At 43.1% G+C, this 27,482-nt stretch overlaps 1 protein-coding gene across 1 annotated transcript in view; it reads right to left on the reverse strand.

Annotated features, from left to right (window-relative positions):
* Positions 1-255: 255 nt before the first annotated feature.
* ntn2 (netrin 2) overlaps positions 256-27,482 on the reverse strand; it is a 43,140-nt gene continuing 15,913 nt past the window's right edge. Inside the window, exons 3-7 of the mRNA XM_058062291.1 lie at positions 17,465-17,653; positions 11,945-12,094; positions 9,035-9,088; positions 4,313-4,387; positions 256-4,253 (exon numbers count right to left, since the gene is read on the reverse strand). Coding sequence (XP_057918274.1) covers positions 3,865-4,253; positions 4,313-4,387; positions 9,035-9,088; positions 11,945-12,094; positions 17,465-17,653 — 857 coding nt within the window. The 3' untranslated portion in view covers positions 256-3,864. The remainder of the gene's footprint in view (positions 4,254-4,312; positions 4,388-9,034; positions 9,089-11,944; positions 12,095-17,464; positions 17,654-27,482) is intronic.

Raw genomic sequence — 27,482 nt, forward strand, 5'->3', positions numbered from 1 at the left:
CAAAAATTGACTGATTTAACAATATGTAGTTGCAGCGGGTTTCAACTGCACTGAGAGGCGTTTCTAATATTTTGACTGATATGTGCATGAGTGTTTTCTGTGTGTTTTAATCAGACATACACCTGTGATTGCTATAAAAAGCCACAGAGGAAGAAACAAAACAAATGTTATGTTCTGGCTTCTATTGCCAAGCTTTGGGCCTTGTTAACAACAGGACCCCCCCCCCCCTCGACCCCATACCAAAGAGACCACCCCCACCCTGCAAAAACAAAACATCTGGCTCTCAGTTATCGTCGCTTCAACATTCAGGGTGGGCACTTGAGAGAGCGCCAATAGAAATCAAATATGGCGGGGTGATATTGTGTGAAATGAGGTCCAGATACAGGAAGGATAACTAAACTAGCACTGCTTCACACAGTGGGACCATGTGACACACGGCAAGGAGAACAATCAACTCTTCCTCCATAATTATATTACAGTGGAACCTTCAAAAGTGGTACAATTTAGAGCTCAAGTTTAATGTAAATGTTTTTTTGGCCACCATGGAAGGGGAAAAGCATGATGGTGAGAATACAAAATGGATCTGGTAGCTCAGGACAATAAGATAAATGCAATTAAATAAATTAGCCAAATTGGCCAAATGATTTTTCCTGAAAGTATATTATTTATATTTATCAAGGGGTTTATCAAGTCAGAGCTTTTCTTCCCATCACTCACACACACCAGTCACATGGAGAGATACTGCTGCATAGTTAGAGCATAGAAAACGCGTTTATGACTTAAATTCGAGTTTTACCATTGTTAGAGCCTTGTACACATGAAATAACACCCCTATAGTCAACTTTACCTTCCTATCGTGCCACATTGTGCAGGCTACGAGATCACCGCAAATGGGCGGCGCTTTAAGCATAGCAAGGTAACTAGTTAACTAGCTAACTAGTTAATCTCCAATGTATTTATTCTAAACTTAAAGGGGACTCCTTTAGAGCAGCTACACACAATAACCCGCTGAGAAAGTCGACCTTCCAGAATCTACACCTATTATAGCTGTATTTCCTTGGAATTTCCAAAACGGTTAGTTTTTATTTATTGGTGGAATTCTGCTGTGATTGGTCCCCCTCAGCTTGTACCCTGACACCCAGTCACAGCCTGAGCCTGAAACCAAGCCTTCAGAGCCATCCCCAACTTTTTCCAGGGCTGACTTCCAAATTCGCAAACCTCATTATCTGAAACTTTGGTATTGTTTAACACGGGAATCCAACATTCTAATAACATTTATAGGTCAGAAAAGTGAATACTAGTGATATACACTACCGGTGAAAAGTTTTAGAACGCCCCAATTTTTTATGTTATTATGTTATTTATTGGATTTTCAGTCATTCAAGTCCAGTGAATCTATTGAAATGCTACATAGGTAAGGGGTGAACTGCTAGAAGGTAAAAAAAAAAAAAAGGTAAGGTGACCCCAAAAGTAAAAATAATGCGTATTTAACAATTATGCAAAAAGGCCTATTTCAAGGACCATAAAATGAGTCAACAATTTAAAGTTTTGCATAAATGAAGTTTCATCAAGCCTTCATAGTTGGTATAAGGTGTCCTAAGTTCTGTAGTACTTACTCTATCTACATAAAAGCAGTGTTCGGAACACACTGCGGTACTATACCCTCCTGAACATCAGTGGAACATTATGCTGGAGAAAGTCAGTTGTTGCTACTAAAATGGAAAGAAAAAGGCTAATTAACAATTGAAGAGAGACAGACCATCTTAACCACTTTAAAACTGTAAGTTTTTCTTCCAGACAAATTGGAGTGTTCTAAGTCTGTTGACCGGTAGTGTAACTTTTTTTTAATAATAGGCCATAATCAACCACAAACAGCCATCATTTATTAATGAATTTGTGAAAAACGCAACACAAAATGACTGTATAAGAGATGCTAACAAAGCATTTAGCTAATGACTAGCATGGAAATGACTGGTTTCCAGTTCTCTTTCCATCACTGGTCTGTGAGTACTATTACTGTACTTAAGTTGTTTCATTAAACATTCATTCATTCATTTTCTACCGCTTTTCCTCACGAGGGTTGCGGGGGTGCTGGAGCCTATCCCAGCTGTCTTGGGGCGAGACATGGACAGTTTGGAGTGGCCAATTAACCTAGCATGTTTTTGGAATGTGGGAGGAAACCGGAGTACCCGGAGAAAACCCACGCATGCACGGGGAGAACATGCAAACTCCACACAGAGATGGCCGAGGGTGGAATTGAACCTGGTCTCCTAGCTGTATGGTCTGCGCACTAACCATTAAACAATGTTACTTAAAATATGATGTTTGAGCCTGAATAATCCACTTAACATGATTTCCAATGGGGAAATGTTGTTTTGGAATGAGAACAACATGGACGTCAATGGAACAGTTAGACTTTGTAGGTTCCACAGTAATCGATGCTGTCAAAGCATCGATTATTTTGGTTGTGGTTGTTTTTGGACAAAAAGACGCTACAGTTGTGCTAAATGGACATTCTTAGGGCTAACTCACACAATCAATATATTTGAGTGAGTCCTTCACAGTTAGACATACATTCATGAAGAGCTTACAGTGCACAACAGTGCACCACAGAGCAGATTTGGCAACATGGACCTGTCACTTATCTAAGACACTTCATACACAACATAAGGGTGGGGGGCGTCTTGGCTGATACACCCGACATAGGAGAAGACACTTTTGGTGGAAGGACAAACCAAACATGCAGCCTTGGCCGCAGCCAAACAACCGCTAACGCGCATGACACGGCTGTCAGCACGCTCGCTAGCTGGACGTGCCCCATCCGACCTGTGTTTATCTTGAAAACCTTTTCTCCGATCTGACTTTCTGAGTTCTCTTAATTAAATTTAAATCCCTGACTATTCTCATTTGGCAGAGGATGACAGGGGAGATAACTCTTGATGCTTGCTCAAACCACAAGCATGCAAACATAAAGCACACCAGGGATGAAATGTGATACATGTCATAACACAGTACACTCGCTAAAAACTTTCCAGCCGTTCAGTCTAAATAGTCAGGTTGTTTAATTGCGCCTACTACACGACATCACAAATCATCAGAAATGTTGGGATCTTTCCGAATTACGAAGCGTTTGTCTATCGTCCTGCAAAAGCAACCCCTGTAAAACCCGAAAAGCCAGGAATGTGATTGATGAGTGCCAACTTAATTCATGATAACACTTTAAACACAGGAAGTGAACAAACTAAAAAAGTAGGAAATAATATGCTCTGTTTCTTTCTTCCTACTACTTTTCGGACATTTTGAAGTGTGTAACTTCAACACAAGAAATAAACCCATCTTTCCCCTGTAAGGCAAGATCGTGGTCGGAGGATATAATGCTGAAAAAAAAAAAGACAAGCATGGAGATTGCATGAGTCCAGTTCGGAAGCAGCAGCAGTGTTTCTTGTGGAAAATCCCCAGTATCATAAAATGATCTTGATCCAAAGAGGTTCCTGCTCATCCTTGGCGACAAAATAATGAGCAGCAAATAAATGGATCTCCAAAAATGGAAAAAAATTGATCCTCAGTGATGTTTGTGAAGAACTGGGTGGGTCGTAAATGGAGCTGCTTGTTCCAAAGACAAGGTTTGGAACGGTGTCTGCTTGTGTCTCCATTTCATACCCTTTTTAATGGTCCCTTTTCAAGGCAAACCAATAGGACAAGAAAAACATGTGACATTACAAAAAAACAAATACAAAGGAAAATAATTATACAATATACACAAAATGTGGTCCTTAAAACGGGTTGGGTACATGCAGTCTTGGTAATGTGCAGTGTTCCCGTGATGGAAGGGAAAACAAAGGATGACGGGTTGCCGGGGACCTATCATGCTTTGCCGCACTTCCCCTTCTTCTCCTTGCGCTGGAACTTCCTCAGTCGTCTCGTCCAAACGTCCCTCCACTGGATCACCAGGCTGTTCTTATCGGCCAGCAGACCCACGCGTTCCCCCCCGGGGTGGGAGGTCCCCCCACCGGGCCCCACCCCTGGCCCCGCTCCTGTGCCAATCCCAGGACCATCACTGCTGCCCATGACCAGGAAGCGCTTGCTCATCTGGATCTTGGGACACTTGCAAGCCAGGTCCTTCATGTGCACCCACAAGATGTTGTCTCCACGCTTCAGGGGCTCGCTACGGCTCTTGTACACTGACAAGACATTGACGGAAAACTTGGCCCAGTCGCCGACCGTCTCCATATCCAGCACGTTCACTTGGACCGCTGAGGACACAGGAAGGTTAGCGGATTCATACGTTGCTAAAAGTAAATACAGTACTCACCATAATCCTTTTTGCAGTACTTCTTCATGTTGATCTTCAGGTTGCCCTTCACCGGTTTGCAGTACGACTCACAGTCTATGAAAACACACACCCAGTTTAACATTCAGTTCAACTTGGGTAATCATGCTCCATTCGCTCATATTAGAATATTCATTCATTTGTTCATTTTCTATCCTCACGAGGGTCGCGGGGGTGCTGGAGCCTATCCCAGCTGTCTTCGGGACGAGAGGCGGGGTACACCCTGGACTGGTGGCCAGCCAATCACAGGGCACATATAGACAAACAACCATTCACACTCACATTCATACCTATGGACTATTTGGAGTCGCTAATTAACCTAGCATGTTTTTGGAATGTGGGAGGAAATGTTAAATATTATGCAGGATCCAAATATTTGGTGTTAGTCTTTCGGACACGCGCCTGCTTTTATGCGCCGCCTCCCCCACTCCCTCAGAGTCGTCCCATTCCATCATGTCACGCCATGACATCACTTGGCCACTGGTCTGATCTCGTAGCCTGTACAATGTGATGTAAACAAAGAACATCAGAAGTGTAAAAGTAACTATAGGGGTGTTATTTCATGTCTACAGGACTCTAATAATGTTAAACACTTAAAAACCTATTTAGAAAGCCATAGACAGATTTTCTATGCTCCAACTACTAAAATATTCTGTTTATTCATTCATTCATATTCTACCGCTTATACTCACAAGGGTCGCGGGGAGTGCTGGAGCCTATCCCAGCTGTCTTCGGGCGAGAGGCGGGGTACAGCCTGGACTGGTGGCTAGCCAATCACAGGGCACATATAGACAAACAACCATTCACACTCACATTCATACCTATGGACAATTTGGAGTCGCCAATTAACCTAGCATGTTTTTGGAATGTGGGAGGAAACCGGAGTACCCGGAGAAAACCCACGCATGCACGGGGAGAACATGCAAACTCCACACAGAGATGACCGAGGATTGGACTCGGAATTGAATTCTCGGAAGAATTGAAGTTGTGTCTCCTAGCTGTGAGGCCTGTGTGCTAACCACTTCACCACCGTGCAGCCTTAAATTGGAATGTCTGAAACCAAAAATAATCTTGTTTCTACAGGTGAGGATGGGAACTCAGATCGACTGGTAAACTGAGAGCAATGGCGACTGTTTGACCCTAGAACAGATTGTTTTCTTACTTTCCTATGGGAGACTTTTTAAATGCTTTGAAATAGACCAACGTCCCTGAACCAAAGGTAACCATATTCTCATGGACTTGTTGGATGAAGGATGACGCTAATCATTTGTGGGCAAATCAAGCAAAAACCAGCAGCGATTGTTTTGAATTTCAATGGTAGAAAATATCTATAATCTGTTTCTGGTTCTGTCCCATTACCCAATAGCCAGCATTTCATTTCCAAACTCATTTAAGGACTATATTGAATTACACGAATAAGGATGATGTTGTGGAGGTCAGCCAGCCAGCCAACCTTGTGTGTCTTAAAAAACATTTTGACATTCCCATGTGAACACAACACGCAGTGCTGTGAGAGGCAGGTGAAACATAGCAGGGGACTCAAAGTGTTAAGTCTGACATGTTTTCTAGCGCGGTGAGAAAAGACAGAGCGAGGTAGAAACGGGTCATGCTTGGATGGTGCGAGTGGGCCCTTGGCTGGCTGCGTCAAGCCTGAGACCACACATTGGCCAGATCCATCTTAAAAAAAGTGGTCATCCTGCTCATAAATCTACAGTGGAAATGGAGGAAAATGATCATCTTAGTAAGCTGGAGGGAGCACATGTATCATAACTATGACCTTTTGAAAACAGATGAGCACTACCATGCAAATGCTTCTTGACAGTGATGAAGTAAGAACATAAAAAGGGATTATTAATACAACTTTTTCCATGTTTGAAACATCTTCAGAGGACACGGCAAACTGACCGTGCTGCCTGCTTGGAATGCGTACGAGCATCAGGGACAGAAAAAAACACAAACTGGACCGGGGTTCCATGTGGTCTTGGTGCTTTCTCAAGGAAAAATCAGCCAGTCATGTTGCCTACCAAAGTAAGTCAATAAAAGTGACCGCACACAAAATGCCCAAACAGCAACGGAAAGAAAATGACACTCCCGAGTTGCATGAGAGCGAGGTGGGAGAAGAAGACGGATGCGGCAAATGAAACCGTTTAGGAGGAAGAAAGGAGCAGAAGACCAAGATGGCAATAAAAATGTCCAGGATGTTTGGCTCTGTATCAGGAGATTTTATAAGACACAGAGACCACAGAAAGGAAAAGCCAGAAATGACCTAAACAGGACTCCAGACATTTTTTTCATTTATTAGGAACACACTGGGCCCTAACGGAAAATGTATGGGTGCACCCTGAAATTGACTTTTAAAATAAATATTCACATTTCCTCTCATTATAACTGTATGACTGATAAATGCTATTAACGCCCTTGTTTTACACACATCTTCTTCTTCTTTGGTTGCAACGTTGTCTTCGTGTGGAACACGAATGACTCTGAATGAACCGCATTGCTTGACAAAATGTCACCATGGAGGCGGATAACTATAGCTAGCTAGCAAGCTGCCGCCAGAGTGAAAGAAGAAATGAGAGCCAGGCAAAATGTGTAAACAAAGATGGTAGAAATAAGCGTCGCTGTTATTCATTCATTTTCTACCGCTTATCCTCACGAGGGTCGCGGGAGTGCTGGAGCCTATCCCAGCTGTCTTCTGGCGAGAGGCGGGGTACACCCTAGACTGGTGGCCAGCCAATCACAGGGCACATATAGACAAACAACCATTCACACTCACATTCATACCTATGGACAATTTGTTAAAACAATCAGTTAAAACACGCATGTTTTTGGAATCTGTAAAGTGTTTAATTTTGTGTAACTTCTTCTCATAGTACCCCTTTTCTGGAATAGTCGCCAAAGAAAGAATACTTTTTTGTGCATGTGTGTGGGAAAATGTTTGAAACCTCTTCGCCAGTACTTTTTAGACACCAAAGCAATGTCCGTGCCTTTCTCTCTTCCTAAACTTGACCGTCCAAAAAATGTGTTTCTGTAGAAGGGGCGGAGGATGCAATTTGTCCTTGTCATAGCATCCAAAGGCTTCAAGAAACCCCTCAGCCAATGGAGCGTGTTTTCACTGGGCCACTCTTCTGGGTCAGTGGGCGATTTTCTTTTTTTTTTTTCTTCTTCTTTTTTCCGAGAGCTTTTCCAGGTGAAAAGTGGCTCCTCATGGGAAACGGCACTCTTGCCTTTCCTCCCCTGCCAACATTTCACCGCCAATATCTTGGGGCCAACCGCAGTATACCTCACATTATACAAGAAGGAACGCACACATATTTGGCGTCACTTTAATGAAGTCCATGCACATCTCATACAAATGCATGCCTGTCACACTTGCATGCACACGTCTATGATAATGAGCCACATATGAAACCACACTCACCTATAATGAAAAGACTTTTTATGATTTTTAACCCTTTAAAGATCCTTTAAATTCACACACACATTTGTGCCTTATGACAAAAAATGTCAATGCTTCTAAGGCATGAACATGGGTTCATGTTTGTGCCAAGAACTACTGCAAAAATATTATATATTCATTTATTTCCCATTTTAAATGAGACAATCTTGCAAAACTGCTGCAGTCTAAAAATTATATTCAGGTTTTTGAATGTTGACATAGCTTCACTGTTTTTTTTTTCAGTAGAATTTTTTAAAATATTTTCCATAAAATAAATGTCAAGCAATTCAAACTATAATTATTATTATCAATGATTGACAGTTACAAAGGGCTGCACAGCGGTCGAGTGAATAGGAGACCCAGGTTCAATCCCGGGCCATCTCTGTGTGGAGTTTGCATGTTCTCCCCGTGCATGCGTAGGTTTTCTCCGGGTACTCCGGTTTCCTCCCACATTCCAAAAACATGCTAGGTTAATTGGCGACTCCAAATTGTCCATAGGTATGAATGTGAGTATGAATGGTTGTTTGTCTATATGTGCCCTGTGATTGGCTGGCCACCAGTCCAGGGTGTACCCCGCCTCTCGTCCCGAAGACAGCTGGGATAGGCTCCAGCACCCCCGACCTTCGTGAGGATAAGCGGTAGAAAATGAATGTATTGCTGACAAACATGGTAGAGTGAAGCTGTGAAATTTGAACCGTAGTGGTTCAAAGTGGCAAGGTACAACTATATATAACATAATCCACTGTGTTCCTGTTCAATGATACGGCCTTGTGGAAGTACCAAGAAGCCTTCCCACATTGGAAGCTGCAGCCATCAAATCATTAACATTTCCAAATCAACATGAATCAAGAAGGAAAAATAAGGGTAATTGAGCGGAGAATTGGGGCGTTGGAGTGACTGAGGTTCAACTAATTTCCTCCTCGTTCACTTGCCAGAAGTCTTTTCATGCCTCAAAACGCTTCCTTTCACTTTATCTCCCACGTACAGTGTAACCAATCACCTCTGCTGTCTGCTGGCCAGCTTTTGCCGATGCTTTGCGAGGCTCGAGGTTGAGGAAACTTGGCCGAGGACGATGGGATTTCAAGACAAAAGGGGGAAAAATTTGTCTGGGCCAAAGTGTGCTGGACTTCAAAAAGAGATGCCACACCCTCCATTAATATTTATTCCACACCTTCAAACTGGAGCCCAGAAATATGAAAACATATGTTTTTGTTCCTCTGGTGAAGTAGTGGAGGGCGGGGTGTGCAGAGAGAGTATAGACCAACCTGCTGGTTCTTCTGTGCTGCTCACCACAGCTGTGGGGTTGACCACGGGGATCTCTGAAACACACAAGAAACATGATGAATCCTCCCGTTTCAGTGATGCTGCCTGTCCACAGCCACATCTCGTTGTGTGCTTGAACATGTGAAGACCATCTGGCATCATCTAATGACATCATTCATTCATTCAAAAAAAATATTTTTTACAAAGACAACTGGAATTGAACCCCGGTTTCCTCGCTGCAAGGCCTATGTGATAACCACTTGATCACCATGCAGCCCCTAATGAGATCATGTACATTTTTTTTTTCACAAAGACAACTGGAATTGAACCCTGGTCTCCTAGCTGTGAGCTAACCACTTTGTCCACCGTGCAGCCCCTAATGAGATCATGTACAAATAAATATGTTTTTACAAAGACAACTGGAATTGAACCCTGGCCTTCTAGCTGTAAGCCAACCACTTTCCTCCGTGCAGCCCCTAATGAGATCATGCACAAAAAAATATTTTTTACAAAGACAACTGGAATTGAACCCCAGTTTCCAAGCTGTAAGGCCTGTGTGATAACCACTTGATCACCGTACAGCCCCTAATGAGATCATGCACAAAAAATTTTTTTTTTACAAAGACAACTGGAATTGAACCCTGGTCTCCTAGCTGTGAGCTAACCACATTTGTACCCTGCAGCCCTTAATGAGATCATGCACAAAACATTTTTTTTTTACAAAGACAACTGGAATTGAACCCCGTTCTCCTAGCTGTGAGGCTGTGTGCTAACCACTTCTCCACCGTGCAGCCCCTAATGAGATCATGGACAAAAAAATATTTTTTTACAAAGACAACTGGAGGTTTAGCTGCCATTGAGGTTGACAAAAGTGGTGTGGACACCATAACTACTTGGTCCGTGTACCTATAACCTAGCATGTAACTATATTGATTTGTTTGCTTTGTTTGCAGGTCAATTCCTGGTTTGGAGACACTGCTGTAAGATGATGGGACCATACCATGTTTGACTCAGAGGTGGGGTGAAACAGTTCCTTCCTGGCTTAAGTCGTTAAAAATTGTTGTAACTGTTTGTGAGGCAACTTCCTGGTTAATGGATAATGAGATGGGATGCACTGATCGATTGGCCTTCGGTCAATATTTCTGTGAAAAAGCATGTACTAGGTGAATGGCATATGCCAATAAATGCCAATCACAAAAGCCAGTCACCTCTGCCCCATGCGATTATTATTGTTTATTATTGTGGCTGCAGTGTACTGCATCATACCGAGAGCTGTTTGACACCACAGCAAATCACCTCATTCATTGTTAAATGAGACAATGGATTGCACTGGCTTGGGTTCAACCATTCTGAAGCCCACTAAATCCCATATTTGATTCATTGTGGCACATGAATTGTAGTGTGCTGTCTTGCTTTGACAGTTGCAAAGTCAACACTGCTGCTCTACACAAGCAAGTATAGACAACAGATGGACAGATGGCAAGGGGGCAATTTGGTTTGGATCATCTTGAGACAGATGCATCCCTCAAGACTCACTTCCTGTGCCCGCTGGCTCGGCTAAAAAGTGCCTCATGGAACCCTTCCAGTTCTTCTTCCAATTGTATGCAGCTTTTTCCAAAATGAACGCTAACAACAACATAAACAAAGCAAGTACTGGAACTGCTGGCTTTTGATTGGATGTGATCAGATGCTCCAAAGCAACCCAGTGGGAGATGTTGGCGGGAGGTCTTTGGAAGGCTGAAATCATGGCCGCCTTGCCAGTGACAACAAACAAGGACACTGCAGAGCGGTCAAGGGAGGGGGCGTTTGACTCCGCCACATCTTGTGACACACAATGAGAGTATCAGTGCGATAAGGCGTGCTGCCATCAAACATACTAATTGCCTACTTAACATCTTTGTCTTCTGTCTTGGGACTCAACGGGAGCAAAGTTGAGGCCTGAGTCGTCTTTAATCCTAATGGATCTGAATTTATGCGCATGCACGCATATGCTCACAGTTCTTTTGGGTCCCTGAATGGTTCAGTGGCACTGAAATGGTTGGGGTCTGCCATGCATGACCACGGTCGTTTTCTCCTTGGTCGTGAACCATCTGCTCCGGAGCTGCAAGCGCAAGAAACAAAACAGCACCATGTGGCACCGTGCGGCGCAGCGCAGCGTGAGTTTGCCTCGGCTAAGGTCGTCTTTTGGCGAGTTTGTGTGCAGGCAGCCTGGTACACAGTCTGGTGCGATGAAGCCCTTCACTACTATATATAGAGCAGACTGCGTGGACTGAAATACATCGACTGGATCATTCCAATGAAATTTGACATTTGTGGTGCATATGGTAATTTTTTTTAACTACACTCACAGGGTGAGGAGTGTTTCAAACATGGTCTAAAACACGGAAAAGGCACTCCCATGGTTTAACTTTTGAGAACCAATATCAGAATTTAAAATTAGGAAATGTCCATGTCTAAAAAAAATGAAGGGACGTGGTAGATTTTCCTCATGATTGACACATTATACTGTCACAACATTATTCCAAAGTCCATTTGGTGCAATAAGGGACCTTTAAAGAGGATACGTGACTAGAAAGAATGTTGGAAGAATAGTTCACTTTTCTTAGCAGGGATTGCGTTTCATTTTATCGCGACTTTGCATCTGTTTGGCACACGTCCTCACATATGGTTCGGTCTGCCCTCTATGAAATTACCGTTTTCTGTGGCTAGCCAATCCCACAGAAAACATGTAAGTTGGCTTGGCCCGGTCAGAAGCCCCAAAGTGACTCGAGGCTACGAGAGTCGTGTGCTTTAAATTACGGCTGTTAATCTCCGTGACTTGAGTCAATGCTGCTTTTACTTCACGTTACAACTATTGTTTAGCCTTTGGGTTACATAATGCGGTATGAGCTAAAAACTGTGTATTCACTCACTGATGCAGGGGGCAACAGGGGAGCGGCTCTGCTGGTATCCCTTGGCACAGCGGTTGCAGGTGATGCCGGTCACTCCGTCCTTGCAGGGGCACTGCCCTGTGGTCTGGTTGCATGTTTTACCCGCTGCTCCCACAGGGTGGCAGTCACATGCTGAGAAAGACAGAACAAAAAATATAACGTCTGACATAAGACGAAACAAGTAGAGTCAACATGTCTTGGTCAAAGCGGAGAGAAAATATTCCATTCCTATTCCTTGTCCTAATAGTACTTCCAGATCCTGGGTGGAAGTCATGGATTATCCCGAATTAAATTACATTTGTAGCGCCCCCTATGGGCTGTGCTTACAATGCTTTGGAAGACATCTTAGCATACATGTAATACAGAGATCCTCAACGTTTTCTAATCATTAAACAAATGGTCAACAAAGAATGATCAGTTAGTTGCTAAGTCCCAAACACATTCTGTTTGATGGCGGCCTTGTTTTTCAACATGTGCCTGAAAGACATGCACCAATCTTTTTGATGCTTTGGCTAAATACAGAGGGTGGTTTTTGTAAAGTGCGTTGAGCTGTGGGAGAAATTTAAATTCATTCATTCATTCATTGATTTTCTACTGCTTATATTCACAAGGGTCACGGGGGTGCTGGAGCCTATCCCAGCTGTCTTCGGGCGAGAGGCGGGGTACACCCTGGACTGGTGGCCAGCCAATCACAGGGCACATATAGACAAACAACCATTCACACTCACATTCATACCTATGGACAATTTGGATTTGCCAATTAACCTAGCATGTTTTTGGAATGTGGGAGGAAACCGGAGTACCAGGAGAAAACCCACGCAAGCACAGGGAGAACATGCAAACTCCACACAGAGATGGCCAAGGGTGGAATTGAACTCAGGTCTTCTAGCTGTGTGGCCTGCGTGCTAACCACTCGTCCACCTTGCCAATTTCTAGTCAATCCGACTAAATTAAAACACACCGTTTTGGAAATCCAAGGAAATACAGCTGGAATATGTGCAGATTCTGGAAGATCTAGAAAGCTTTGTATGCCGGGTCTCATGTCTGGCTGTGCTATAAGAGTCAACGTTGAAAGGGCCAAAAAATGAGCACAATAGGTCTCCTTTATATAAACATGTAAAGTCAGAAGAAAAGACTGGTTGGTTCATTACGAAAAAAAAGCCTGGAACCCACCACTTTGTTCCGAGGCTTGCCAGAGCAGCTGTGAACATGCCTTTTGCTTTTCTTTCCATGACTTGACGGAAGTGTGAATGTGTTTATTTGCACCGGACATTTTTCTGCCACTAGAGCAGAGCAGCGTACGAGGGCCCACCTGTTGGCTGGAGGCTTTAAAAGGCTGAAACTGACCCAAGAAAGATCTGGCAGTGGGGCGAGGAGGGATTAACTCTGATCCCTCAGAAACACGTCCGCCGTTTTCCGGGCAAGGTTGTGCTGGTCAGCAGGTGTCAAAGCAGTCGTGGTCCATTTGAAGTGCATGTAAATCACAGTCCGTGCAAAATCCTCACCATTTAGGGGACCTCGGCTCACCCGGAACAGTGAGGCTTTGCAACTGACATGTTGAAATACTTCTGTATATGACAGGACATGATGCAGTGCTGATCTTGATGTCAGGGGTCAAGTTGAGAAGAATCTCCGCTCTGTGGCAGAGCCTCATTGGCCAGAGGCTCCATCAAAAGGTGCAGAAAAATGTCTGACATTCCTCAAGTTCTGCCCCCATTAGTGGTAATGGAACCCATCTGATTGGACCACTAAAGCATTGAGATGAATATGAAAATCTCCAAATCTCCTGACAGAACAGCTACTAATAATCATTTTTGGATTCATCTAATGGAATCATTTCTTCTCCGCTAACTCAGCAGACAGCCTTTTATTTGATGTGGTGTTTTGTGTTCAGGGTCTGTCGGCCTGCCAGGACGTGAGCGTGGCAAATGGACAGACGTCATTGCTTCCTGGCTGGTGAGTGAACATCATCAAGTCAAGCCAGCTCGGAGCAGGAACAGGAACAGGAACAGGAACGTGAGTGAGACCAGACCTTGTAAACAAAACAATGGCAGGCTGTTAAGACATCAGAGTTTACAACCTTTGTCCAGCGTGTTCGGTCGGTAAACAACCAGACAAATCCGAGCAGGGCTGGAAGGGGGTGACTGCGGTAGGAAGGGGTGGTGCGGGCCGTGTCAATCTCTGCCCCTTTCCTTTCTCTTCAAACTGTTTTTTTTTCCTGAGGTTTTATGAGCGGGGGGTGGGGGGTGGGGGCTTGAGCCAGTTAAGAAGCAGTAAAAAGTCCTCAGATGTTGATGACTTTTCAAGCCTGTGCGACTGCAGCTGTGACAGTCACTACACTGGGACTTGGGATCCTTTTAACTGCCGTTTGTTTATCTGATTAGAACTTCTCGTGCGCAAATAGTGGATGTTTGTCCGCTGTTATTGGCCAAGTCAAGAAGCGTTGTGCGTTGTCTTCTCATTTTTACGACTTTATTGCAACAAATCCAATGCATGAATGCTTTTACGGGACATCTGGAATGAAGAAAGTCAAGACTGTGGCTTCTAAGGGCTATTCGACAATGACTGGTTGAATGGATTATCAATCAAGATCGGGGGACAGCTGGACTTGAAAAGATGTAATGATGCGAATCCATATTACTTAACTTTGAAGAGAATGAGAGACCTAATTAAAATAGGAGTTTTAATAGTCTTGCAGCAATTTGGTAATGGTAATGGTTTGATTTCATTTTAACATGCATCAGATTACAATTGAATGCATCACATAATCAGTTCACAGTTCCACATGTCCAAAAGGAGTAGGAAGAAGCAAAGCTTATTAAATCCTACCCCTCCATCTGGTACTTTTACAATCAGTAACTGTTACATTTGTTCACTTCCTGCTTTCCTAATATAGTTTAAGGTTTTTTTAATTTTTTTATTTAATTTATTTTTAAAATTTATTTTTTATTTATTTTATTTTTAATTTTATAAATTAAAAAAAGAATTTGTCACATACCGAAGTACGAGGTGATATGACCATCCAATGACATAATGGGTACCATAGTAAGTGTCAATATAGTGATATATATATATAGCACATCATGATTGGTTCAAGACTCTTCATGCTTGTATTTAGCAAACATCAACTGATTTGATCAGAACTAAGGGCTTCTCCGTGATTTGTTAAGCTTTGACTATGTACAGTTATGTGAAAAAAAAAAAAAACTCCAGACATGACAAAACTGCATTGATCTGCTGCAAATGGGCAAACTTTTTCTGTAAATGTGCCCTTAAAGTGGTGCTTGTGCTATTAATTCTCGGACAAATTCACCACATGGTGGCATTGTTATGAAATCCCACTGTTTGTCCCCATAAGTCAGATTGGCTGACTCAGCTCAATGCGCTGTAGAAAACACCCACTGTAATTACATTTTTAGCTGAATCAGCACAAAATTTGGTACACTTATTAAGCGGATTGACTAGCATATGTCTGTAAAATTTTAACAAGATCGGAGGAAATGGCAGAATGGCACAGGCACGAGAAGGATACAGCAACTGATTTCCAGAAGTCATTGACCATTTGTCAAATGATTACAAAACTTGGATATCCCATTGGATATCCCATTGGATATATACTCACAAATGATTGGTGGTTGATGGTGTCACAGATCAGACATGCTCGCTTTGGGTTTGGCACGTCTGCCCAGTGTGAAGGAACGTGGGACCAGGATCACGACAGGCCGCAATAGTACAAGCCAGACTCTGCTTTTTTTAATCAGCTTATGGCAATCAGATGCTTTTTCACGGAAAATAATAATCGATTTTACAAAAGCATCCGCCTGTGAATGCCTCAGTCCTGCAGGCTCCACTCTGGGTTGATATTTGGGCCCAGACGATATTGTGTGGTGGGTTTATTCACCCCCTCGCGTCAGATATAGGCGCTCATTTACAGAGCAGGTCTGATTAGAAGCAGACACAGTCTCTCCTTTTGGAAACACCTGTATTTTATTGTCGTAAGTCCACCTCAGATGTGACACTCACCCCCTGTTCGAGCATACCGCCACCTTTCACCTCCGTCTTACACAGCCATGTGGCAATAAGAGAAATATAAATATGGTTGGGCCAAGACAAAAAGACAAAGGCTTGACACACAAATGCTGGGGGAGGAAAGGTTGAGGTATTGCTATGATCAGTCAAGGAGTGAACCATTCCGTAAGCTTTAATATCCGTCACATCTGGCACAGGGAATGAAAGTGATGAATTGTTTAGCTCTTGATTGCTCGACTCTGATAAAGCACAAATGACAATGTCAGATAATAGATAGATATTGCAGGAAATGAAAGAGGAGTGAACCATTGATTCATTTTCTAACGCTTTCTATCGCGGGGGTGCTGGAGCCTATCCCAGCTGTCTTCAGGCGAGAGGCGGGGTACACCCTGGACTGGTGGCCAGCCAATCACAGGGCACATATAGACAAACAACCATTCACACTCACATTCATACCTATGGACAATTTGGAGTCTCCAATTAACCTAGCATGTTTTTGGAATGTGGGAGGAAACCGGAGTACCCGGAGAAAACCCACGCATGCACAGGGAGAAAATGCAAACTCCACACAGAGATGTCCTAGGGTGGAATTGAACTCGGGTCTCCTAGCTGTGAGGCTTTAGCGCTAACCACTTGATCACCGTGCAGCCCTACAATAATTAAAAAAAACATACTTTTTGGTGGTTGAATATGGCCTATTAGTCAAAATATGCATTTTCTTCTTAAATTGAGTATCTTCAAACATACAAATAGCGAAAATACAAATATACAAATGATGTGTAGTATTCTGCACTAGTCACTGCAGCTTAGTAATGCTTCAGCGAGAACCTGAACCCTGATATCATTTCTTGTCCGTCCCTCACTCAGCAGCCCGAGGGAAAACATTTATAGCAAGACACATCTTATGTCTTATTTCCTCTTATGTCTACTATACTTGGTAATACGAATTTAAATGTGACTATATGGTTATTTCATTTCTAGGCTTTAATAATGTTGAAAAACATATTTAGGTCATAAACGGATTTTCTATGCTCAAACTCCAAAAATCCATCATCTGTGCCACTTTTTCTCACTGGGGGGTTGTCAGGGTATGCTGCAGCCTATCCCTGCTGTCTTCAGACGAGAGGCGGGGTACACCCACGCATGCACGGGGAGAACATGCAAACTCCACACAGAGATGGCCGAGGGTGGAATTGAACCCTGGTCTCCTAGCTGTGAGGTCTGCATGCTAACCACTCGATCACCGTGCAGCCTTAGGAGTGGACCATTCTCACAGAAATGGGGTAACTACCACACATAAGGTGTATCACAGGGATATCCAAAGTGCGGCCCGATTGTTTTTTGTGTTTTTTTATTGGCCCACAGCACATTGTAAAAATATTTTCTATATTTTCATTCCCTTTCATTTATTAGGGACACTTCCTGTAGCATATTGGCATATTGCATTTAAAGATGCAACAGTACAGCACTTACCCTTGCAAGCCCTGCGGTGAGTGATGGGTCGGGCCATGTCGCGGTAGAATCCCTCCTTGCAATAATGGCAGTGGCGTCCCGCGGTGTTGTGTCGACAGTTCATGCACACACCTCCACTCTTCCTCCCCGACAGCTTGTACAGCTCCATGTTGAAGCGACAGCGGCGGGCGTGCAGGTTGCAGTTACATGCTGGAGCAAGACAAGATGCTAACATGAACACATGGACATATCAGATATAATATCAATAAAATCTATTATGAGCTTGGCTGGACCCCGCAGAGCTCATCCATCTAAATTATATCCACAGAGCTCATTTCTTCTTTTCATAATTTATGAATCTGGCTTCCTTCTGCCCGCTGTTTATTAATCACCGCAAGGAGACACGTTAATCCCACGATTCACAGATGACCCATGTCCTATTAAAGGAAGAGACTTCAGCATTTGGATGAGGTGAGTCGGGATAAATGGGACATGAGACGTGAGGCGCTGTGCTCCAGTTAAAACTTGATATCCAACTGATTCACTTTAACCATAAATGGTTAATGGTTTTAGATTAGAGGCTATTAAAAGCTAGTTAAGCTAGCTCAAGTAGCACTAATGAATATGGTACATGAACAAGGTTTTGCATAGATAATGTTTAGGGATGTCCGATAATTATTGGTGCAATATATGATATTGATATTTTAAAAATACAACACATATGTATTCATTCCACCACAGGAGATATGTCATGTTACACATATCAATATCGGCTGATATCAGTATCGGAATTTGAGAGTTGGACAATATTTTTTGGCAAAAAAGCCAATATCGGACATCCCTAATTTTAAAAAGACTGTCATAGCATCAAGTAGTGCCCTAGCTGATCCACCAATAGGAAACCAGGAAGTGAACAAATGTAACAGTTACTGATTGTAAAAGAACCAGATGGAGAGGTAGGATTTAATAAGCTTTGCTTCTTCCTACTCCTTTTGGACATGTGGAACTGTGAACTGATTATGGGATGCACTCAATTGTAATCTGATGCATGTTCAAATGAAATACAACCATTACCAATTCAATTACCATATATTGTAGACCACTAAAAGTAGTTGATCCAGGGTTTTGCCATAGCAATTAGCGGTGGGCAAAACCGTTAATTTCATTGAACTGGATCATTCCGGTTCATTTGGTAAAAAGATCCATTCATTTCGATAATTTTGTTCATTTCGGTCAATTGGTTGTTAGCCTGTGTCAGCTGTGTCGAGTCAGTCCGTTCATGTTCACGTTCGTTCCGACTTAACAGCGCAACAACACGTGATGTAAAGTTGATTTTATTCAGTACATCCCGTTGCGTTCACAAGTCGGTCAGCTAGTGACAGGCTGACATCACCTGGTAGAGAGTGAACGCTTCCGTTGTCGGTTAGTGCTGTGTCGGTCATGAATGAACGGCCGACGAATGTTGGTCAATCTCTCAGTCTCTGTCTTTCAGTCAGTTAACCCCACCCACCCACAGAGCGACGCGTGATGATAGGATAAGACAGGCAAGCACGCAGATAGTCCCGCCCTGCAAAAGGAACAGTGAACTGACTCTCCAGCCAATAAAAAAAAAAAGCATTTGCAAATGAACGGACAGAACAGGTATTTTAGGGGCGGTGACCTTGTTCATTCACAAAAAAGAACTAGTTCTTTTGACCCGTTCGTTCATGACTGAAACACCACTAATAGCAATGACAGACCAGCTATTTGAATGATTACAAGCCAATTTACCAGCACAATGATTTTCAATCAGTTATCTTCAGATACTCCTCAGGTATTCCACCCTCGGCCATCTCTATGTGGAGTTTGCATGTTCTCCCCGTGCATGCATCCGGTTTCCTCCCACATTCCAAAAACATGCTAGGTTAATTGGCGACTCCAAATTGTCCATAGGTATGAATGTGAGTGTGAATGGTTGTTTGTCTATATGTGCCCTGTGATTGGCTGGCGACCAGTCCAGGGTGTACCCCGCCTCTCGCCCGAAGACAGCTGGGATAGGCTCCAGCACCCTCCGCGACCCTCGTGAGGATAACATCCTTGCACAATATCCACACATACAAAAAGGAAGCCTGTTACTAGGGCCCCTTTTTCCATGGGTCTCCGATCCTGGAAAAAAGGGGGGACGGCACATTCCCAGACTGTTTCCCAATTCCATCTGTTTATGATGCTGCCCAATTTGTTTGGAATTCAGACGCTAATCAAATGCTGATTCCAATATGAATTAATAATCAAACTCAGTCACGCTTAGTCATTGGGAGTGCATTTGGGAGTAAGTATTTAGTTACATGTAGCAAATAGTTCCTTCTGTATATTTTGGTGCATGTTGCGTATTGTTTTGTGATCAAGCATCTCAAACACAAACACGCTCACAGCTGCGAGCATTTGGGACCGTTAACACCTTGTCGCAGAACATGAAAGTGATGTATCGTGGTTTGTGTGTGCAGCTGAACAACCCACCGCCCTCTTATGGCATCTTGTTGATTTACTGCCGTGCAACAAGATCGGCCAACAAAGTAAGACGAGGCATGTTGAAGTGTGGAGAATGTTAAGAAAGCGGCGGAATTGAATCTTTTGAGTGTTTTAACATATGTGGCTGTGATGGTTGTGACAGCTTGAGGGAAAAAAAAAAAAAAGATAGCCGGACATTTAACGACCAAGCAAAGCGAGAAGTGGATTTTTGCGGAATGAAATAATGCAAACATGTTGACTGTGTGTGTCATATACATGCACATTCACCCCTGAACCGACTCTGGAATGTTTATGGGCTTGTTTTGAAGTGCGTGTGCACAAAAAATACACATGAATGCCCCTATACTGACACTTGGACAACCCCTACAATAAAAATTGAGCATTCCTGAAGGCATTGTTTCATATTTTCCAAATGCTGTGAAATATGCTTGGAGCCAGTGCTAAGGCGAGTAAAAATAGCTCAGGTGTTGTCTAGGAAATCACACAACAAACAAGCTTCAGGCTTGGCAGACAAACGACAGACAAATCATTTTTAGTATGTGAGATGAAAATAAGTGGATATCATCAAGATAAAAAGCAACAAATTGGGAGTTAGGAGGGAATTACTGTTTCAAGCCAAAGTCCTCCACATATGTTTTTGGAGTTCATGATCTAGAAAGGTGATTTGAATAGAAGGGACGTGCCAGGTAACATATTGACTCATGGTAATGGTAATGGTTTTATTTCATTTGAACATGCATCAGATTACAATTGAGTGCATCACATAATCAGTTCACAGTTCCAAGTGTCCAAAAGGAGTAGGAAGAAGCAAAGCTCATTAAATCCTACCCCTCCATCTGGTACTTTTACAATCAGTAACTCTTACATTTGTTCACTTCCTGCTTTTCTAATATAGTTTTTTTGTTTTGTGTTTTTTTTTGCCACGTACCGAAGTAGGAGGTGATATGACCATCCAATGACATAATGGGTACCATAGTAAGTGTCAATATAGTGATATATATATAGCACATCATGACTGGTTCAAGACTCTTCATCCTTGTATTTAGCAAACATCAACTGCTACAGAACAAGCACCGTTGTTCCTTTTAGCTGTCCAAACAGGTTCTCGGAGCCAGCTCACAGAGCCTTCTGTCAGGGCTGCTACATGACAAATTGTGCCTGTTTGAAGACTCAACACGTGAAACACAAGTGTGTTTGTGAACCATTCTTCCCTGTCCATATGTGATGGATAAATGTACCCTTCACCAAACACCAAAGCCAAACCGGTAAGCCCAGCCAATTGATTTTGGATGCCTGTACTCCCTCCGCCCCCCACCCCCCCATATCCACCACTCTCTGACACCATCATTCCTCTCTGGGCCTAGGCTACGATCCAGACACCCCCTGTATTACTCACTGCAGGACCAAAACTGGCTAATTCTGGTTCTGTGTGTGTGTTTGCTCCTGGCTGCTCCAGCCACCTGCTCAGGGCACCAGGGGGAACACCCGGTTAATTAGCTCCTTGTCGGAGCCAAGACATGAGACGTATGATCAAACATACACAATCTACAATATATAAGTACCATATTTTCCAGACTATGAGTTGCACTTTTTTTCATACTCCAAAGCAACTTATAAATGAAAAAAGTGTTTATGTTACATAAACACTGGACACCTTTTCTGTTCATGTTTATTTTTTGTGTAGCTGAATAACCATTGTGTTAGCATATCTTACACCTATTCAGCCTGTTCTCTATTCTTTTATTGTTAGAACTTGCCTTCTAAGAGGACGTAATGTCTGTTTTGGTTAGGTAGTTTGTAAAATAAATTACGCGCAAAAAATGCGACTTATACTCCAGTGCAACTTACGTATGTTTTTTTCTACCTGAATATGCATTTTTGGCCTTGTGCGACTTATAGGCCAGAAAATACAGTATATGAATGGAATTATCCATGGTGGTCATGTCAGTCATCCCACCAAACGTTTTTGGATACTCTTTTGAAAGAAAAGATGACGGAATGTCCATTCCAAGCACTGGCTAGTATAGTAGTATATTATTATTACTACAAAGACAGGAATATAAGACGGACACTCTTTTTTTAAGATGCATTTTTGTGCTCGACGGTTGCGTCAACTGATCACTATAACCTTAAAGTTAGCATCATACAGTATAAGATGACCCATATTTTTCATGGAGGAAAATACTGTCTTATATACAGGTCAACAAGGTAATATTTTAGGTTTATACACTAGCCACGTTTACATCAGTTTTTTGTATTTCCGAATGGAATCTTTCTGAATGACTTTTCCGAAAACAATGGTATACATGGAAAAGGAATATTCCAATCTCGTGTCTACATGCCGCCGCATGTATCATATCGTATCTATAATCAAACAGAATCGTCATCGGGGCATGCGCAGCAAAATGTAAACATCAGTTTGGAGTTTTTATAACTCCATATTGTGAGTTTTCGTCCGTCCAGTCTTGAAATTATGTTCAATTCTTTCTGTTCAACTTCTTTGCTGATTGGTCGCCACCATTTTTAAAACTGAGGAACATCTCTAGCTGCGTGTTACGTCATATCTGAGCATGCGCTGAAAAGGGGAAAGGAATATTCCATCCGATTATATGTCCATTCGGATTGGCACTTTTCCTTCGCAATGAGGTGCATACAAAGGTTAAATTCTTTCCATTTGAGCAAATAAACCGAATGCGATTAGAATATTTGGGTCCATGTATACGTGGCTAATCTGTCCTTTTTAGACTAACAGAAGCCTCATAGTGGAAGACCTTTAAACTCTCTCTATGCCGAATTCCCTTCCCTAAATCATAGGCGCAAACACAATGAACGATAACATTTCCTCCTCCTTGTCCTGCCCCCCTTTCATGCCCATACTCTCCTCCACCTTCCGTGTTTTCTATAAACGCAGACAGGGACAAGCAGTTTAACAACATTAGACAAGGGGCTTAACTTGATGCAAGACAGGGATACGAGGCATGTATGCCATGCTCACAAATTGGATCTTTAAACCCATGTATTGAAAAGCAAAAATGGGTTATCTTCTCCCACTGGACCTCCTCTGATGGCATGAATGGAGTGAAGCACACCCTTCATTGTTCCACATTTGTACAGCTGTCACATACAGTAACAGACAAAAAGCCATATTTAAAACAGTTCCATCATTCATCTTCAACAAAACTATGTCATTTCACTGAGAATGAGGTTTGAAAAGTTCAGGTTTTTCTCTTAACATCCACCAACAACACTGACGACGCGGTGGCTTAAAACCACATCGTTCCAGAGCCCGCAGGCTTGCAACAACAATGTAAAGAAGATAAACTGCAAGATTTTCAATGACAAAAACAAGGCTCTGATTTCAACTGAGTGGGGCACTTGATAGATAGGAAAACTCACCGGTGGGAAAGTCTGATTGCTCCCATCTGTGGGCATTGGACTTGGACACAGCAGCATGGCCACAAAATAGCAACACAATTAAGATTTTTGTTCCTTGATATAACTACTTAGACTGGTTAGCGTGTAGGCCATACAGCTAGGAGACCCGAGTTTGATTCCACCCTCGGCCATCTCTGTGTGGAGTTTGCATGTTCTCCCCGTGCATGCGTGGGTTTTCTCCGGGTACTCCGGTTTCCTCCCACATTCCAAAAACATGCTAGGTTAATTGGCGACTCCAAATTGTCCATAGGTATGAATGTGAGTGTGAATGGTTGTTTGTCTATATGTGCCCTGTGATTGGCTGGCCACCAGTCCAGGGTGTACCCCACCTCTCGCTGGGATCGAAGACAGCTGGGATAGGCTCCAGCACCCCCACCATCCTCGTGAGGATAAGCAGTAGAAAATGAATGAATGAATGAATGAATGAAAGAATAATTACTTAGTGAGAATAGTAACGACTAATCTATCAGACTCCATGAAAAGTAACACTGTTGCAGAATGGGTAAATGCATCCTATCCATAAGCAAATAACTACCAACTGCAGCTGTGGCTGTAGGTGACTTCCTGGTGAAGTTTTTATGACCTCCACAAGATGGCAGTCCCATCGTCCCTTGCTATATCATGATATTTCACAAATTTATGAATGAATGATCATTGTTTTTCCACAGGTCTGCACGGCGGTATGAATGTGAGTGTGAATGGTTGTTTGTCTATATGTGCCCTGTGATTGTACCCCGCCTCTTGCCTAAAGACAGCTGGGATAGGCTCCAGCACCCCCCGCGACCCTCGTGAGGATAAGCGGTAGAAAATGAATGAATGAATTTGAATGAGTTTCGCCACTGAATATGACCTGTTATGTTGCTATTACAACATTGGCTCTGCAGCTGCTGTGTAAAATAAATGCAGATCTATGTGAATGGATATGTGACAATGCTATTATTATTGCTAATTATTATTATTATTATTATTAGCATTGTTGGATATGTGATATGTGAATGTAAATTGTTTTGACAAAGCTTTTGTCTTTACGTCCTTTTACTAGGTTATAGTCATGTAAACGTTGCCGGACTTCAAGTCCTGCAGAAGCAAAAAGGGGAGAAAAAGAAAAAGCAAACATCCCTGAAGCCACCCGAGAGGTATAATTCCATGCTGATTTTACAACAAAATTCCACAGCTGTGTAATTATTCAAGAGCACAAGTGGTTTCTTTTCATGCAACTGCTTTTTTAGAGTATGGGCCTCTAAGTAATTGATGTGACGAGCTCCCGTTAGCCTCAAGCGGCAAAAGGGCGATTAGCGAAAGTAGGATAATGACACATGCGAGGCAGTGCTTTTCTTTCTAAATTTGGTATCTCATTGTCATTCATAGCATGTTACCCTTGGGGCGACAACACTTCCAAATTTGTAGATGGTATGTTCCGTTTGAAGAGAATCCAACACTGTCTGGTTCTTTACTTTTTCTATTTTGCTGCAGTACGATTCGTGGAATTGAGTCGTTCGTCCATGACGACGAATGAGCTCCACAAGTGGAACACAGCCTGACCTCTGCTTCACCTCCGCTGGTACATGGCAGTGGTTTGAGGGGGGGTGGGGGGGGGGTGGTTGGGTGATGGAGGTCTATTTTGAAATTCTAATCAGCATCAAATAACCATCTGCCCCTCCTCAGAGGGGAGAGAGAAATGGCTACATGGTCCCAGGTTGTCGAAAACACTGCACACACATCTGAGAGCTTATTCAGAGATGTGTTCCTGTTGGCTGGTCTTCCTCGCTCTATGGCACACACATAAACATCTCTGTTGGATCACACTGCTCTCCCTAAGTAACCCATCTGTCAATGTCCCCTTAATTCCTGCTAATAGTGTCCAAAAAGACTGAACCCTGATTCCCCTCTGATTCTTCTACTTTAGTGTAATGCACCCTTTTTAATTCATGAGACCATATTAGACAGGAATGATCTACTTGCATTTATTCCAAAACAGGTAATAACTCTTTAAGAGGTATTACAAATTGAGGGAATTTCCTTCAGGTGATGACATGGATAAATATGCAGTGCGTGTTAACTGACTTGATTTAAAAGGAAAGTCCAAAAACAGGCTAGTGTGTCAGTCATCACTCGCCAAACCAGTGATTTAAATGCGCTATAATAAAATATTCGCCGCCGCACCCCTGCACTAGAAGACGATGCCAGCCTCAGCTCACCTACAATCTTGAAAAGTAAACCCAAACGAATGCCAGCAGCCTCGAAATGACCCCGTGGAGTTTGCTATGAATGCATAGCAATGGAACACAGCAGGAACTGGCTGAGCTGCTCCATTCGGGATGGATGGTGTCTGGCTCGGGCTTTGCAGCATCCCTGAGCTGGTCCAAATGAGGGAGAGGAAGGACTGGAGAATAATTTGCCATCCTGGCCAACACGGGCATAAATCATTGACTCCATGAGAGGCCTCTCATCTTATACAGTCAACAAACAGTATTTACTTGCAGCTATGGACTGTGCCAGCAAAAACAACAATACTCAATCATATGCGGCAACCAAACAGAACTAATGCATGTTTCCTCATTCTGCTCTGCTCCACTCTGAGGATAAATCACAGCTATTTCCATCTAGTCTCCATCACTACGAACAGACTTCCCTCTCTGACCTCCAAGGCAGAGATTTGGAAGACGGGGTCTTTACGATGGAGGCAGCAGATGCGTTGGAAGATACCATGAGATACCAAGATATTTTTATATCATAATTTGACAGGTGCTCTGGGATAGTAGATGCAATGTTTTTAAATAACAAAATCTTACGAAACACTCCTGCTCTTCTAGTGTTTTAGAGATACAGGTAGTCCAAAACCCAAACCAAACTGGGCCACCAGGTAAGATTCATTCATTCATTCATTTTCTACCGCTTATTCTCCCGCACGTCACGAGCGTGCTGGAGCCTACCCTAGCTGTCTTTGAGCGAGAAGCGGGGTACACCCTGGACTGGTGGCCAGCCAATCATAGGGCACATATAGACAAACAACCATTCACACTCACATTCATACCTATGGACAATTTGGAGTGGCCAATTAACCTAGCATGTTTTTGGAATGTGGGAGGAAACCGGAGTACCCGGAGAAAACCCACGCATTCACAAGGAGAACATGCAAACTCCACGCAGAGATGGCCGAGGATGGAATCAAACTCGGGTCTCCTAGCTGTGTGGCCGGCGCATTAACCACTCGTCCACCAGTTTAGATGTGGGAGTATTCATTCATTAATTTTCTACCGCTTATCCTCCGAGGCTCGCGGGGGTGCTGGAGCCTATCCCAGCTGTCTTCAGGCGAGAGGCGGGGTTCACCCTGGACTGGTGGCCAGCCAATCACAGGGCACATATAGACAAACAACCATTCACACTCACATTCATACCTATGGACAATTTGGAGTCGCCAATTAACCTGGCATGTTTTTGGAATGTGGGAAAAAAACGGAGTACCCGGAGAAAACCCACGCATGCACCGGGAGAACTTGATGGCCAAGGATGGAATCGAACTTAGCTGTGTGGCCTGCGCACTAACCACTCGTCCACCAGTTTAGATGTGGTAGTATTTTTTCACTAAATATCTCCACATCTGCCCCGCTCACATTCCTTAACATTCAACATCGTCTCCTCAGCGGCAGCTTAACCATGTCACCACCCTGCTAAAGGATCACGACCCCACACCCTGCCCCTTTAGACCTTCACCGTCTACTAAAAACACCCTCAGGGCCCAGATTGGACTCCGGTGACACCTCAGGGACTTCACCGCTCTGTTACTTGTCACCTTTTAAGGGAAAACTGCGCTTTTTGGGGGTAATCATTCAACATCCTTATGTGAGACAGTAACACATTATCAGTGCATTCTAAAGATATAAAAACAGCTAAGACAAGACAGCTAAAAATGTGACGCATTTATTCCACCTATGAAGCCTTCTGAAAATAACTCCATATTACATTTACATATAATGCAATGTTATTAACCAAGCTAGAGCGACATTGTTACTATTATTATTATTAGCATTGTTACTTTGATTCACACCGGCTAGCGACTATTCACCACACATTTGGCTGCAGCACATCAACTTGA

Source organism: Doryrhamphus excisus, chromosome 22 (genome assembly GCF_030265055.1).
Source record: "Doryrhamphus excisus isolate RoL2022-K1 chromosome 22, RoL_Dexc_1.0, whole genome shotgun sequence".
Classification (NCBI taxonomy): domain Eukaryota; kingdom Metazoa; phylum Chordata; class Actinopteri; order Syngnathiformes; family Syngnathidae; genus Doryrhamphus; species Doryrhamphus excisus.